This window comes from Stylophora pistillata, unplaced genomic scaffold (assembly GCF_964205215.1).
Source record: "Stylophora pistillata unplaced genomic scaffold, jaStyPist1.2 SCAFFOLD_50, whole genome shotgun sequence".
NCBI lineage: Eukaryota > Metazoa > Cnidaria > Anthozoa > Scleractinia > Pocilloporidae > Stylophora > Stylophora pistillata.
This window is the reverse complement of record NW_028290831.1, coordinates 532,501-547,421: the sequence shown is the minus strand read 5'-3', so window position 1 is coordinate 547,421 and position 14,921 is coordinate 532,501. Positions and strand designations below refer to the sequence as shown.

Below are 14,921 nucleotides of genomic sequence, written 5' to 3'. Positions count from 1 at the left end.
AGGCTTGAAAAGGAACTCCATTGTACTTTCCTATTATGAACAGAACCAGTGATAATGATATCATTACATGGTCTGAATGGAAGATCATCTAAAGTACCATAGAATGTACTTCACTATCAACCACAATTTGAGAGCTTTTATTAATACTTGAAATTACCCTCTTCCTTCCCAGATCATTTTCAGAAGCTTGGTCTCCTCCAGTAATGCACTTAAATGCTGCAACTCTGGACACAGACAACAGAGAAAAGTATCAATTACAATATCCTTTTAATTAGTTATTAAATCTTTTACAGGCATAATTATTCTTATTAACCCTAATTTCAAAGACATCTGCAACATCTTATTTGAAGAAACTGGGCTTGGTTAGATGGCTCCTAACTAATCCAGGATAATTTTTTTGAAAAAATGCTATCTCTCTCAAGGAACTGGAGATGCAAGCTGAAACATGGAAGTAAATTAACCATTTCTGCCGGCAGCTTTCTACTTTTGACATCCCCCAGCCCTCAATATATAAAATTATAAAAAATTTAATAAAGAAGATAAATAACATGGGACACACACCTTGCATCAGCATCCAACTTATCATCTCTGAGATAATTTAAAACCAAAAGACAACATAAAAACAGCTCAGTCAGATCATGCAGGGAAGGTTGCTTATGATCCTCCTATATCACCGAAAGTGAACAATTAAAAAATAATAAATAATAAATAATAAATTAGCAATGGACATTCTACTGGGTGGCTCTTCTTGTCCACTGTTCCAATCGAATTGGAATTTGGAATGTTGGTTTTTGCGGAGGGAGGTAAACAGGAGGACCCAGAGGAAACCCCCAGAGCAAGGACGAGAACCAACAGCAAACTCAACCCATATGTGACGCCAAGTCCAGGAATCAAACCCAGGCCACAGTGGTGGGGGGCAAGTGCTCTCACCACTGTGCCATCCCTGCTCCCCTAGGAACAATTCAACATTTATTTTAAAAAGTTTGCAGGAAGTAAGATAAATGGATCTTTTGAATCTTCCTTATCTTGTTCCAGTTTAGTTTATAGTGTTCATAACAACAGTTTATCGTGCCCCCCTGCCAACTCTCATTCACTTCCACTAAAACTTCCATTATAATCACTGAAAAAAAGTTTCATCCTTTGGACATTTCAATGATTCTCTGTTGGATGTGTGTGGATAAGTTAATTACAATAAATGAAATAATATATTGTCGAAGAAAAAAAAAACATAACTCATGCAGACCTGTCTGAATCTGGCAGTACTTTCAAGAGAAATCACTGAGCTGATTGAGCTTCCAGATACAGTCCTGAAATTAAATGAAAGTGAAACATCCTTATGAATGTAAACCCTTATCAAATTACCACAATAACCACCATCACCATCACAATCTTAAACCATTCATACCTGTATTTCACAACTGCTAACATATGATAGTAGTATGCATTACAACTGATTCATGGTATATATAGTGTAAATCATAATCTGTTCAGTAGTCATATTTATCATTAATCCTATCTGAAAGTTCCTTGAAAACACCTTCAAAGCTTTTTATTTATTGGCTTTAGTTGTTATTCCCTCTTGACACTGACAGTTAATACAGTTTAAATTTCTGATTAAGCTTGGTCGTTACAAATAATGACAAATTCTTACCTCTGCCTTGGAGGTCTCACTTAACTTGCCAAGGATCTAAATGAAGGACGAGATGGGTCCAGAACTCGAGCAATGTGTACCAAGGTTTCTTCATTCAATGAAGTCAGATGACAAAGAGGGAACTTCAAATGACTTAAAATAATTTCAGGCTGCAAATCAAAGGAAGGCACAAAAAATTGGTTTAACTCCCATAAGTGATGAGACAGAACTTAATTCTCCTTACAACATCAATATTATATCAAGCAGATGAGTAACGAGAATAACGAAACATATCAATGAGGGGATTATTAGTTGATCTAATACCAAATTCTTTAAAGTTACACTATAGCAAAAGAATAGCAAACAGTATGGAGAATTTATTTACTAATACATTCTTGGGAGGGAAAGGGTTACTGAAGAACCAGTAAAAATGCAAGCATTCAGTTGAAACTTTCCTCTTATCTTCAAGACATAGCTGAACCTCAAAACAAAAAGTACATGGAGCAAATTTAGGCAGATTATACCTATGAAATAATTTTCACTCACAGTACCTAAGACAACAGAAATGATTCTGCATCCTTAGGATCCATACACTGTATAAAAGCACCTGTTATCCGCATACAAGGTAAGTATGAATTAAAAATCATTACAAAATAAAAACGAACCCACTTCAACTGCCACCTTGTTTTCTTTATTTCTTATTTGCTGAGCTGGCATCTGCTACTTTAAGGATGAACCTTGTACATATTACATTGTCAGTGATGATGGTATGAAAAATAAGAGTCAAACGCTTTTACAATTATAAAATAAACAAATCTTTATCAAAAAATTCATGCATCTTACCAAAAAAATTTGACCTCTTTCAATTCTAAAAAGAGAATTCTGAACAGGTCAACTCAACAGAACACTGTGCAAAATCATCTCGTGAATGCCCCTTCATTGAACTATTCAATAAAGTGCTGCAATCATGTCTTTCTCGCCATTCGTACCTCTGCTGATAATATCAGTGAAACCTCTAGATGCCAACTTGCCCTGAAGTTCACAAGAAAGATGAAACTTTCCCTTCTGTGCAAGCATGTCCAGAGTTTCAGCCATGAGACCTCTTGCCTGTGAAGGAAATTCAACTGATTGAGATTCAATTCATGCAGCCTTTCCACTAAGATTATCTTGTATTCTGCAACATCACGCAATACAGCCAAAACCACTAGTAAACTGTAAATCATCAAAACTCAGGGTTACTGAGTTACTTTCCACGATCTCATTCAGAAGGCTTCACAAGTCTCAAGTGTCTCCATAGGCTTTGAAGTAAGTGAAATGTTCTCCAGAAGTAGCTGCACTTTTGCAGGCTTCTGGTGTTTGAAGCACAGTCTATTTTAATCCAACAAAGCAGTGAAACACCATAGTCTTGTTCAAAAATAAATGTTTACCTTTGCCTGCACCTAGTGTTTTTTATAGCTGGTCTTTAAAAAAAAAAACCTCCAGAGAATGCTACAAGTTAGTATCTGCCCAGTCAGATCCTGCACATAAAAACCATTTGCAAGTGTGCAGTCCAGATTAGCTCACCAAAAAAAAAAAACCTCCAGAGAATGCTACAATTTAGTATCTGCCCAGTCAGATACTGCACATAAAAACCATTTGCAAGTGTGCAGTCCAGATTAGCTCACCAAAAAAAAAAAACCTCCAGAGAATGCTACAATTTAGTATCTGCCCAGTCAGATACTGCACATAAAAACCATTTGCAAGTGTGCAGTCCAGATTAGCTCACCAAAAAAAAAAAACCTCCAGAGAATGCTACAATTTAGTATCTGCCCAGTCAGATACTGCACATAAAAACCATTTGCAAGTGTGCAGTCCAGATTAGCTCACCAAAAAAAAAAAACCTCCAGAGAATGCTACAATTTAGTATCTGCCCAGTCAGATACTGCACATAAAAACCATTTGCAAGTGTGCAGTCCAGATTAGCTCACCAAAAAAAAAACCTCCAGAGAATGCTACAATTTAGTATCTGCCCAGTCAGATACTGCACATAAAAACCATTTGCAAGTGTGCAGTCCAGATTAGCTCACCAAAAAAAAAACCTCCAGAGAATGCTACAATTTAGTATCTGCCCAGTCAGATACTGCACATAAAAACCATTTGCAAGTGTGCAGTCCAGATTAGCTCACCAAAAAAAAAAAACCTCCAGAGAATGCTACAATTTAGTATCTGCCCAGTCAGATACTGCACATAAAAACCATTTGCAAGTGTGCAGTCCAGATTAGCTCACCAAAAAAAAAAAACCTCCAGAGAATGCTACAATTTAGTATCTGCCCAGTCAGATACTGCACATAAAAACCATTTGCAAGTGTGCAGTCCAGATTAGCTCACCAAAAAAAAAACCTCCAGAGAATGCTACAATTTAGTATCTGCCCAGTCAGATACTGCACATAAAAACCATTTGCAAGTGTGCAGTCCAGATTAGCTCACCAAAAAAAAAACCTCCAGAGAATGCTACAATTTAGTATCTGCCCAGTCAGATACTGCACATAAAAACCATTTGCAAGTGTGCAGTCCAGATTAGCTCACCAATCCCCTTCCCCTTCCTGCCTCACTAACCTTGGCTACATCAAACATGAAGTTCTTGAGACCACATGCTGACAGCTGATCTAAGGCCGTGAGCTCATCATAGTCTAATTTCATTCAGGAATTGGCTGATGGAGACATAAAGATGTCACAAAATAAAGTACAGTGATCAATGGATGAACTTGTGCTGTTTAATTAACTTATAACTTACAGACTTTAATTATAATAAGGAAAGTATTAAAAAAAACCCAATTCATTTCATTACTGAGGCCCATACCTGAATGCTTCAGAGAGTGTATGTTGCTGAACTGTATTTCCACTATTATACAAAACCTGAAAATAAAATTAAAGTGATGTTACATTTTGAAGTCTGTTGTTTCAGTAAAAATAAATGAGGCTAACCAGAGGTAATTAACACTAATAACATAGGGTAAAACACCTTAATAAGGATTTTCTAAAAATGTATTGCTTGACAAGAACCTGTTGTATACAGCAGAAGAGCGCAAGATTGGATAGCCATTTTATTCTCTGCAATGTGATCACTGTGCTTACTGCAGAGTGCCTTGAAAAAGCAAAGAGAAGGTATGTTTACATTTTGTATTAATTCTGATATTTCATCAAACATTTTACATCTAACATTTTTATTAGTGTCACCTTGAATGGAAAAGAAAAGAAACCTCTTTTTGTAAAAAACACAAACTCACTTCTACCCTTCAAGTGTTACCTTATTATAGGAAATTAATGCTGCATGGATTTAAAGCAATTTAAGCATTGAATTTCTTTCCAGTTCTCATAATAAACAAGTCATCCTTGATTATTTAAGCTAAAACCTTTTACCATGTACTAAATACTTAAGCGACCAAGGTTGTTAGGTCAAGATAGCTGGATAATTTTGCCTTTTTGTTTTCTGCATTTTTATGGATCTCTCCTCCTGTGCTACAAGCAATTAATAGGCTATCTTTCCTAGCTCTCAAAATAAACAAGTCATTTTTTATTCTTATTTTAGCCACCAAATCCTTTTACAACTGATGAAAAATTTTTTAATTAGCATGCTTGCTTGGTGAAGATAGCTAACTATTTGCCTGTTTTTTGTTTTTTTTTTTTTGTCTTTTTATGCATCTAAGCTTTGTCTTGGTCAATAAAAACACACACCAAAAAAACTATCGATTAAGTTAAAGTAGCAATGAAGGAAAAACATCCTATAAAAAGCAAGTTGTTATGACGACCAGCTGTCAGATGGATTAGATAGCTTCATACAAACCACAGTGACAATGATGAATAAAGCACCCAGAGCATTAGTTGTTACTATGTACAGTCTCATTTGTTATCAAGAGCAAGATAATTTTAAAAAAGCTGAAATATTTCTTTAGATCTTTCTTGTTATTTTTCTCTTCAGTTTCACCGACAAGTTCAATTCTTATTGATGTAGCACAGTTGAATTCAGGTGAGATCAGATGTTGTTATTTTCATGAATGGTAAGGGTTGTAGTGAGAATATGTAAACATAGTTGTCATGTTACCCTATCTTTGTTGAGTTATTTTTGACAAATATTTTATAAAAGCAATAGAGGACTTTATCAACTTTACAAAACCTTATCTGAACACTTAGGGATTACAAGAATTCTTCATAATTATATGCAAATCTGTAACTGTGTCTCTCAACTCCCCACTGAGTGTTCACTGTTCACGGTGATCATTCCAGACGTCAAAAGGTTAGCCTATTTCTAACGATTTTGAAATTCTGTCAGGTGTGTATCCAGCACTACCTCCAGTCACTGAGGTGGATTTTAGCCTGCTGCTTGATCAGGTCAGTGACTAACTGATAAAAACTATTGTGCTGTGTATTGAAAAAAATCATAAAGAGATCCTTGGAATCATTGGGGCTGCACCTCTTTAGCATTGAAAGCACAATGTCTCTCTACCTGTAGAAGATCAGCGGAGCTATTAGTTATAGCTTTAGAGATTAAGAGACCTTGGATGTTGCAACACAAATTTACAAGTCAACATACAATCTGCATCTTGATGATTTTCTTCAATACTACGAGGATCGTGCATCATACTGCATGTTGTTTATGTTTCTGTTTATCAAGTGTACCTTGATTTTGTTTCAGTGAGTCCCTTTTTCCCTCTCAGCTATAGAATTCTTTATTTTGTAACACAGGCTGAATGGGAGCTGACATTACACTATATTGTCGCTTTTTCATCTGTGATAAAGGATTCTGTCACTGGACTGACAATGTTTATTAAAATCAATTAAAGTCCAATTTCAATTTCTAATCTATTAGGTCTTGACAGTATGTATTAGGTTTTTTAGATTCTTAATCTTAGAGGCACCTATGTATTTTGAACAAGCTCTATGAGCTCCTTGACGCTACGTGGGTAAATAAAGTATTGATTGATTGATTGAGTCACAAAATGTCACTATTCAGTCAAATAAGGTCAGTACATTGTGTGTTTCAGTAAATGAGGTGTTCATACTGTACTTGTTAATTTTGAAATCTTTAGTCTAGAATAAAACGTTTAGTACATGCAATAAAAGGAGGTCTACAGTGTAATACCCACATTTATTTATATCACTATCTGTTGAAAATCTAAGCCATAGGAAGGCCATGATTGCAGTTTCTGTGGAACAACCGATGATTATTGGAGAAGCTGTTTTTTAAAGGTCTTTTTTTAATACGTCTTTTCAGAAACATGAATAGGTTGTTTGGTGGGTAGCAAGAAGATTGTACCTCTTTATTTCCTACTTTAATCACCTTGCCAGGACTGATTAAAACAACATGTTTAGACATCCTCAACTTATAAAAATAGGTATCTCTTTTATACGCTGAGCACTTGAACCAACAGGGGTTATTCCTTAAGACTGGTCGCCAAGATAACTGTTTTATTTTTGCTGCTTTGCTCTTCAATCTTTTTCAGATCTGCTGTTCCCTTTTGAATTTAAGCCACAAGTTCATTTCATATTACTGCCGAGTGCATGTTTTTGGAGTAAGTAATTTTGAGCTAAAAAGGGCTATTCCACATGAGACATGAAAATTTGACAGATTTTTAAATTCAAAATATGAGAGCCAAACTTACTTTTCATGAAAGCTTATACATAGTTCTATAAGAATCCAAATCTAGATTGGCAGTAGTGGCCACGTCCAGGGTGTGTGACGCAATTGTTTTTGAGGGTTTTTATTTACAGAATAAGCCATTTTACATACCAATATCTAAATGGCTCTATCTCAAAGAAATTGATTGCTATAAATCAGTTTTTGAGATCTTAACTACTCACTAGGATGGGCCTTTCAACGCCAAAAGAAAAAGATTCTCAATCATTTAATGCCTCAGACAAACAAAGACATAAGTGTTGCAGACGTGTATAGTGGCCGAGAACTGCCATTAAACATATTCAAATTTATAGGAATTATTTTTGTTATTTTTTTTTTTAAATTTCGATTTATTTCTTATTTTTCTTTTTAAAATAAAAGCAAGTGAAAGTAAATGAAATGTAAAATAGAAATAAAATGAAACCAAAGATAAATGAAATCAAATCAAAATTAAATACTACCTGGCCAAGCGCTGCCACTAGTTTCATTTTTTTTTTTTTTTTTTTTATTGATTGTTGGAATAAGCTACCATCATCTGTCGTAGATCATGAATATGTAAATAGCTTAAAAAAAGCATTGAAAAAAGTCTATTTTAAATGATTTATAATACCTATAGAGCATAATTTTAAAATTCTTACGCAGGCATGTATTGTTAACCCTGCCATATCAATTACATTTCATTGACTCATTGACTAAGGACAGCGTCTACTGTGTTATACCTCATTTTTCAAAGCCTCCCGACATATGTAAATGATGTGGACGGGTATTCTGAAGTTGTTCCGATTCCTCGTTGGAAACAGCCATAGATCTTCAAAATTCATGCGACCTGAACAAAGCAACCGCGTCCGCGCTCTTGAAATTTGCTCGGTTTAAACGCAGGAACTAACTGGATCGATCGAAGTTTGACTCGTGCACAAACGATGTTATAATATGAGTCAGCAGTTGACTTACCCAGTATTCCTGCAACGGGAGATGAACTGCAACCAGAAGTGCGGTTCCGAAGCGTTGGTCCTCAAAGGCGGCAAAGTGAACAGAGAGGCATTTGGCCTGCGCATGCGCGAGTGGCATTAGCTTAACGCCATTTGTTGAGTTTGGGACGCGTTTCTGCGAGGTTTCAACTGGACAATCGACACCTTTTTGTAAAATTTTTTGAAGATGAATGAAGGAGTATGACAAGTTCACCAACATTTCTAACTATGTGGATATTCATGGTGTTTAATGGCTCTTCGGTTGAGGATATTTTAATGATGAAAGTGCGAACAAAACGCGAAAAAATCCCCAAAACTTGAAGTTTGAGATGGCTTACTTTGGTTTGCGAAACGAAACGAAACGAAACGAAAAGGAAAATCTATAGTTTGCGAAATGAAAAATCTGTAGTTTGCGAAATGAAAAGTCTGTAGTTTGCGAAATGTAAAATCTGTAGTTTGCGAAATGGAAAATCTGTAGTTTGCGAAATGAAATTTCCCTGTCAAAATTAAATTCTGGCGGGAGACTATCCTGGCGATCACCTTTGCATACATTTGCTAGGTAGGAGACCCTTGCGTTACATTTTCTAACAGGTCAGGGGAGTCTAACTTTTGGTTGAGCCATCATGGGTCGAGGGTCTTATGTCGAAGTCGAGGGTATTTAGTCGAGCGTCCCTTTTTTGTTTTTCTTTTTCGCAGCCTAGGCGAGGAATTTCATTTCGCAAACTACAGATTTTCCATTTCGCAAACTACAGATTTTTCATTTCGCAAACTACAGTTATTCCATTTCGTTTCGCAAACTACAGTAAGCCCTGCATATTTTTCAGTTACTTTTTAGTGCGGATAATTTTGCAAAGTACATCACAGCCTTGTACTATTTCAATAAATCAATGTAATTCAAAAAATGTTATACATTCAAGAAAAACAGTTACTATCAGTAGTGCATATACATTTGCGAATATGCATAACATTCTTTTGTCCATTTGCGGTTTGATACTAATTTATAACTTCACAGCCGTAGCGTATTACTAGCTGTAATTACAATAAAGCTGTAATTCCAAACATCAAACTATCTGCCTGGACTCTACAGAATCAACACTGAGAACCCTCAAACTTTTTAAGATATTGAACGTGCCTGGATAGCCCAAGTAGATTACCGTATTTGTTCGCCTATAAGCCAAGCGATTTTTCCAACAAATCAAACTGAGAACAGGTAAATTCTCGCCAAGGAAGGGGGTTCGGCTTATAGCCGTGTATTTTCGCCAAAAAATATTTAAGGGTGCTTAACAAGATTCGAAATTCAATGTTTATTCGACTGTAAGCCGAGCGATTATCAACAAACACAAATTTCCGAGATCACGAAGGGTAGGTACATGTAAATCATCGTTGGTTCTGCTCGACGGAAGCTCGAATCGCATAGGAGTTTCATCCATATTGAACAGCCTGGAGAGCGAATGGCCATACCGCTGCCAAAGTGCGATCACGAACTGATGGAACTGGATGATCTTTTCTTCCAGATCTTGTGGGAGTCGCTGGGCCAGGGTTGTCCTAGTGCGAAGGCTGATGGAATGGCGCTTTTTCCATCTCTGGTAGCAACCCAGTGAGGCTTTGAAGTCTGGATCACTGCTCAACTCCTTCGCCTTTAGCCGTAGAATTAATCCGCTTACAGCAATTCCTGTAAATGATAACAGAGATCAATTGTTTGACTTGTTTTGACGACATGAAAAACTGGCCAATCAGAAGCGGTCATTCCCACGGTTTGTGTAGACATTGCAACACGATCTGACAGATATCAGTTGATCGAAGCTTTTCATTGTTTTAAAGAAGCGAAAGACCTACCTTGACTCCCCTGCTCTGAAAACCAGTCCAGTAGTGTTTGATCCAATTCAGGATACTTTGGCGAAAGGCAGCCCATCGTCTTTCGCTTTGCTGACATTTTAAGCTCACCATAAAACAGGTTCGCTTAATCTTTTCGCCAGCGACGCACCATCGATTCACTGATTCCGTAATCTCTAGCGATGTCGGAGTTGTTCTCGACGGCCTCTGCTTCAGCAACGACTTTTAGTTTGAACGCTAAGTTGTATGAAGAACGACGAACTTTCGGCATGATGATCGATTACGATAACTTTGAAAGAGAGCGATTGTTTGAGACAGGATTCTGAACTCAGGTGAATGTTTTGTTATGTCACGCATGGTTCTATTTATTTACACATTAAATTCAACTTATCTGTGATTTGTTGTTACTTTCAATTAAACGACCAATAACAACTGAGTAAATAACCTACTTTTTGGTTACATGTTTCCCGAGGGGGAAGCTCCTTTTGTTTTCGGTTTATGTTAATTCATCTCAGTTAACGACACGCGTGGAGTACTTTGCAATTATTAGGTCTCGGCTTATAGCCGAATGTTTTGTGTTTATTTTTTATTTCAATGCAAAGCTGCTGACATGAAGAAGTTTAGGGTCTCGGCTTATAGCCGAGATCGGCTTATAGGCGAATAAATACGGTAGATACCGATAAGTGACCCTTCTGTCTAAAATGGTTCAAGAAGCTAGGACAACGTTCTTTTTGACCTGCGGGTAGTCCCTTTCTACCCAAGTGGCCTAATGACCCAGTTTCTGTAGTTGAACAAACAAAATCGAGTCCCTGACGATAGTTTTCCAAAGATTTAAAAATCGGTGTTAAACAATCTCCTAACGCAGGGTATACTGGTTATCACTTTCAATCATTTTCCAATTATTTGAAAATGGAGTACTTAAAACAGGCCCATTTTGCACATTTTATTCCACATTATCCAAGAAGTTACAAACTGGACCTGTCAACCCGTCGTGCTGCTTAACCGACTAGCGACAAAGGGTGAAAAATACTACCGACTAAGTGACTGAATATTAACCGACAAGTGGAACCTCCTCCCCCCCCCCCCCTTCAGACTCTCTGTTGAGATAAGCGCTGAAAACTAGCAAAGTCATAATTTTGTCATATCTGAAAATTCGGGGTTATTAAGCAATGTCAGTTATGTGGGGTGTATCGCTAGTGACCAGAAACGCGAGAGATAAACCCCGTTCTCTGTTGTTATTTCAAATCTATACAACCTGTAAGTAACAGAAGTCTCCACGTGAAAATTAAGCATTGCAAACTCATTAACCGGTGTGATAGGGCGAGGTGCCGCGAAATCGACCCCGTTTTATGTTGTTATTTTGTAAATATCTGAAAATTGGGGTCATTAACCAGTGTATTAGTGCAGGGTGTATGTGTAATCACTAGCAACTCCCGAAATCGACCCCGTTTTTTGTTGTTATTTTCTAGATATCTGAAAATTGAGGTCATTAACAGGTGTTTTAGTGCGAGGTGTATGGGTAATCATCGGAAACTCCCGAATCGACCCTGTTTTCTGTTGTTATTTTCTACTGAAATATCTGAAAATTGGGCCTGGAGCATTAAAGCAGAGTGTATAGGTTATCACACAGGAAACTCGCAAAATCGACCCCGTTTTTTGTCGCTATTTTCTAGATATCTGAAAATTGGGGTCACCAAACCAGTTTGTTAGTGCGGGGTGTATGGGTAATCACTGGCAACTCCCGAAATCGACCCAGTTTTTTCTTGTTAGTTTCTAGATATCTGAAGTTGGGGTACTTAACCGGTGTGTTAGTGCGGAGTGTATGGATAGTGACTGGAAACTCCTGAAATCAACCCCGTTTTTTGTTGCTATTTTCTTGATATCTGAAAATGGAGGTCATTAACCGGTGTTTTAGTGCGAGGTGTATGAGTAATCACTGGAAACTCCCGAAATCGACCCTGTTTTATGTTGTTATTTTCAACTGAAATATCTGAAAATTCGGTCCGGAGCATTAAATCGGAGTGTATAGCTTATCACTCAGGAAACTCGCGAAATCGACCCCGTTTTTTGTCGCTATTTTCTACATATCTGAAAATTGGGTCACTAAGCCAGAGTGTTGGTGCGGGGTGTATGGGTAATCACTGGCAACTCCCAAAATCGACCCCATTTTTTGTTGCTATTTTCTACATATCTGAAAATTGGGTCACTAAACCAGAGTGTTGGTGGGGGGTGTATGGGTAATCACTGGCAACTCCCAAAATCGACCCCATTTTTTGTTCCTAGTATCTAGATATCTGAAGTTGGCGTCCTTAACCGGTGTGTTAGTGCGGAGTGTATGGATAATGACTGGAAACTTCTGAACTCCACCCTGTTTTTCGTTATTTTCTAGATGTCTGAAAATTGGGGTCATTCACCGGTGTTTTGGTGGGGGGTATAGGTAGTCACTGGAAACTTCGCGAGAACGACCCCGTTTTCAGCTATTTTCTAATTTTCGGAAAATTGGGGTCATTAACCGGCCTGTTAGTGTGGGGTGTACAGGTAATCACTGGAACCTCGCGAAATCAACCTCATTTTTCTGTTTATATTTTCTAAATATATGAAATTTGGGAGTAGCCGGTGGCCCAGTCAACCCTGTTTTATTAGTCATTTTCTTGGCTCTTCACCCACCCTATATCTAAAGTTATGTCCTGTGTTTGCAACGACGACTCAGTATCAGACTGGCGTATTTATGACATAATACATTGCAGTTATTAACTATACACGTTGGATGATGGCTGTCGCCATACGATTTCTGAGCGTGGCATCCAAAATTTCACAGCTGAATTTTAAAAGGAGGTCCCATTCAGACCTGCCAAGTGTTCCATCTTTGAAAACAAGCGACAAGCTCAAAATCGGTGCAACGTAAAATACCTCATCAAAGAAGTCATGAACAACTGTATGATTGACAGTTATCACACAATCTTTACAATCTATCCAAAAAAGAAAAAAATATTTGATGCTACTATAAATAATCTCCCTAGCAAGTGTAGTTAGCTTCGTAACTGTAAAATCAGAGTTGATTGTTCAGCTCAAACTAAGGTCAAAGCTATTAGTGTCCATCAGTGATTTGCCTTTCTCTTTTCTCCGAATGCACGACTGCTCGCACATTGAATATAATTAATTCCATACAGTACAATTCAACTTTTTTTAAAAAAAGCAGATATTAACTATCAGTAAAGAAATAATAAGAAGAAACCAAGGAAATTTTCCCTCAAAGGTGATTTGTATTAATTAACCGACAATATTTTATAGTTGTGAAATAATTTGCAACGAATCACCAAATTCAAAGCGACTTTACTATGGGTACATTTCATAAGAATAGAAACCATATAAGTTGGGTCCTGGTGAAGTACACTTAATATACTGAGATGAAACTTGTTCAGTGGAGAGCATTAAAGATAAATGATGTGTTGTTTTAATCCTATACGTGACACGTCCGCAGTAACAATTTAATTTAATCTTTTAATATACTCAATTTCAATTATACAGGTCTTAACATAATATACAAATTAAAGATAAATTAATGATTATTAAAAAAAATAAAAAATTTACAAGATCTGAATAATTAGGTCAGTTTATACAGAATTCAAATATTCCTCATAAGAATAAACTGCCTCAATGAAGGGAAAAAATTTTTACGTACAATATAGTAGCTCGAATAGCATAATTAACATGACAATAATTATTAATTAATTATAAAAATCTATCCTTATTTCCAGTAAATTTGTTTTGATAAAATTCATTAATACTGTTCTTAAATGATGAGAAAGATTCAATCATTCTAATGTGTAGTGGAAGAGAATTCCACAGGTCTACAATATGATTAAAAAAGAAAACTTAAAAACATCAGTTCCAAAAAGGCCTTTCCCCAGTGTAACCTCACTATTTCTGATGTTATATTTAGACGTCTTAAAATTTACACATGACAAAACATTAAAATCAATGTAACCTTTAAGGCATTTAAAGGCAAAGCAAATAACAGCAAAGGAAAAAGCAATTCCTCGAAAATGAACTTTAGAGTTAACATTCAAAAGTATGCTTAAAGGGTTACATGACTTTCATTAACAAAAATACTTTCTGGCTCCAGCATAATACTGTTGGTCTTGGCATTTCAATCAAGAGTGTATTCTCTTAGGCTAATTATTATCACTTAGGTTCTAGAATCAATATTGGGTCATTCTCTTCACTTAGATTATACTATTTAACATTTTATTGTAATGTAGCTAAATTGATCGATGATTTCATTTCCATTGATTGGTCTAATGCGGCATGATCTGAATGAACAGTCGCATTTTGGTTATACCTCTATGGAATTAAATTGACCTAACTTTGATACAGCAATCTGGCCTGATTTCGAACCAGATGGAGGGTTTTTAAAGTTAATTTATCAGTGAAATGTTCAGCAAATTAATTTAATTAATTTTAATTAATCAAATTTGTGACTGCAAAAAATACCTTAAATTTACTTACGGTAAATTATTACCCTAAGACTTCCTTCAGAGCTCAACTAAGGCAGATGATGGAACTTTAGACAACTTTCACTCATGACAATTCTGCTCGCTACTTACAAATGTTTGCATATCTAAGTAAAAAATTAGTATTGAATTTTGGTTTTGAGTTGGCGTCAGTAGAAAAACAACAAATTATTCATAACATTCTAGCAAAAGCGATGTCTTCAAGGAAGTAATTACTGTAGCTGTTTTGGTCCTTAATTGAGCCCTTTTTACACAGTACACAATCCTTGTTGACTAAGTGTAACTAAAATAACAGAGCAAATGGCCCCTGGTAAACAAAATGG

The 14,921-nt window shown here is 36.5% G+C and overlaps 1 protein-coding gene and 1 long non-coding RNA gene across 17 annotated transcripts in view; one reads left to right on the top strand and one right to left on the bottom strand.

Moving 5' to 3' along the window:
• Window positions 1-1,242: 1,242 nt before the first annotated feature.
• The window catches only part of LOC148715821 (uncharacterized), a 20,053-nt gene continuing 6,374 nt past the window's right edge, over window positions 1,243-14,921 (bottom strand). For 3 of the 16 annotated variants that reach the window (XM_088746427.1, XM_088746435.1, XM_088746426.1), the window contains exon 4: window positions 13,569-14,921. This exon is cut by the window's right edge and continues 335 nt beyond it. Coding sequence is in view for 13 of the 16 variants with exons in the window: in XM_088746437.1 (XP_088602563.1) it covers window positions 2,182-2,237; window positions 2,620-2,737; window positions 4,226-4,309 (258 nt within the window). In the remaining 3 variants the exon portion in view is untranslated. The other 13 variants (XM_088746437.1, XM_088746436.1, XM_088746442.1 and 10 more) reach the window with 13 other exon arrangements.
• Window positions 4,431-7,013, top strand: LOC148715822 (uncharacterized). The gene is made up of 3 exons (XR_015995819.1): window positions 4,431-4,774; window positions 5,589-5,636; window positions 5,940-7,013. It is a non-coding gene; the product is annotated as an uncharacterized LOC148715822 (long non-coding RNA).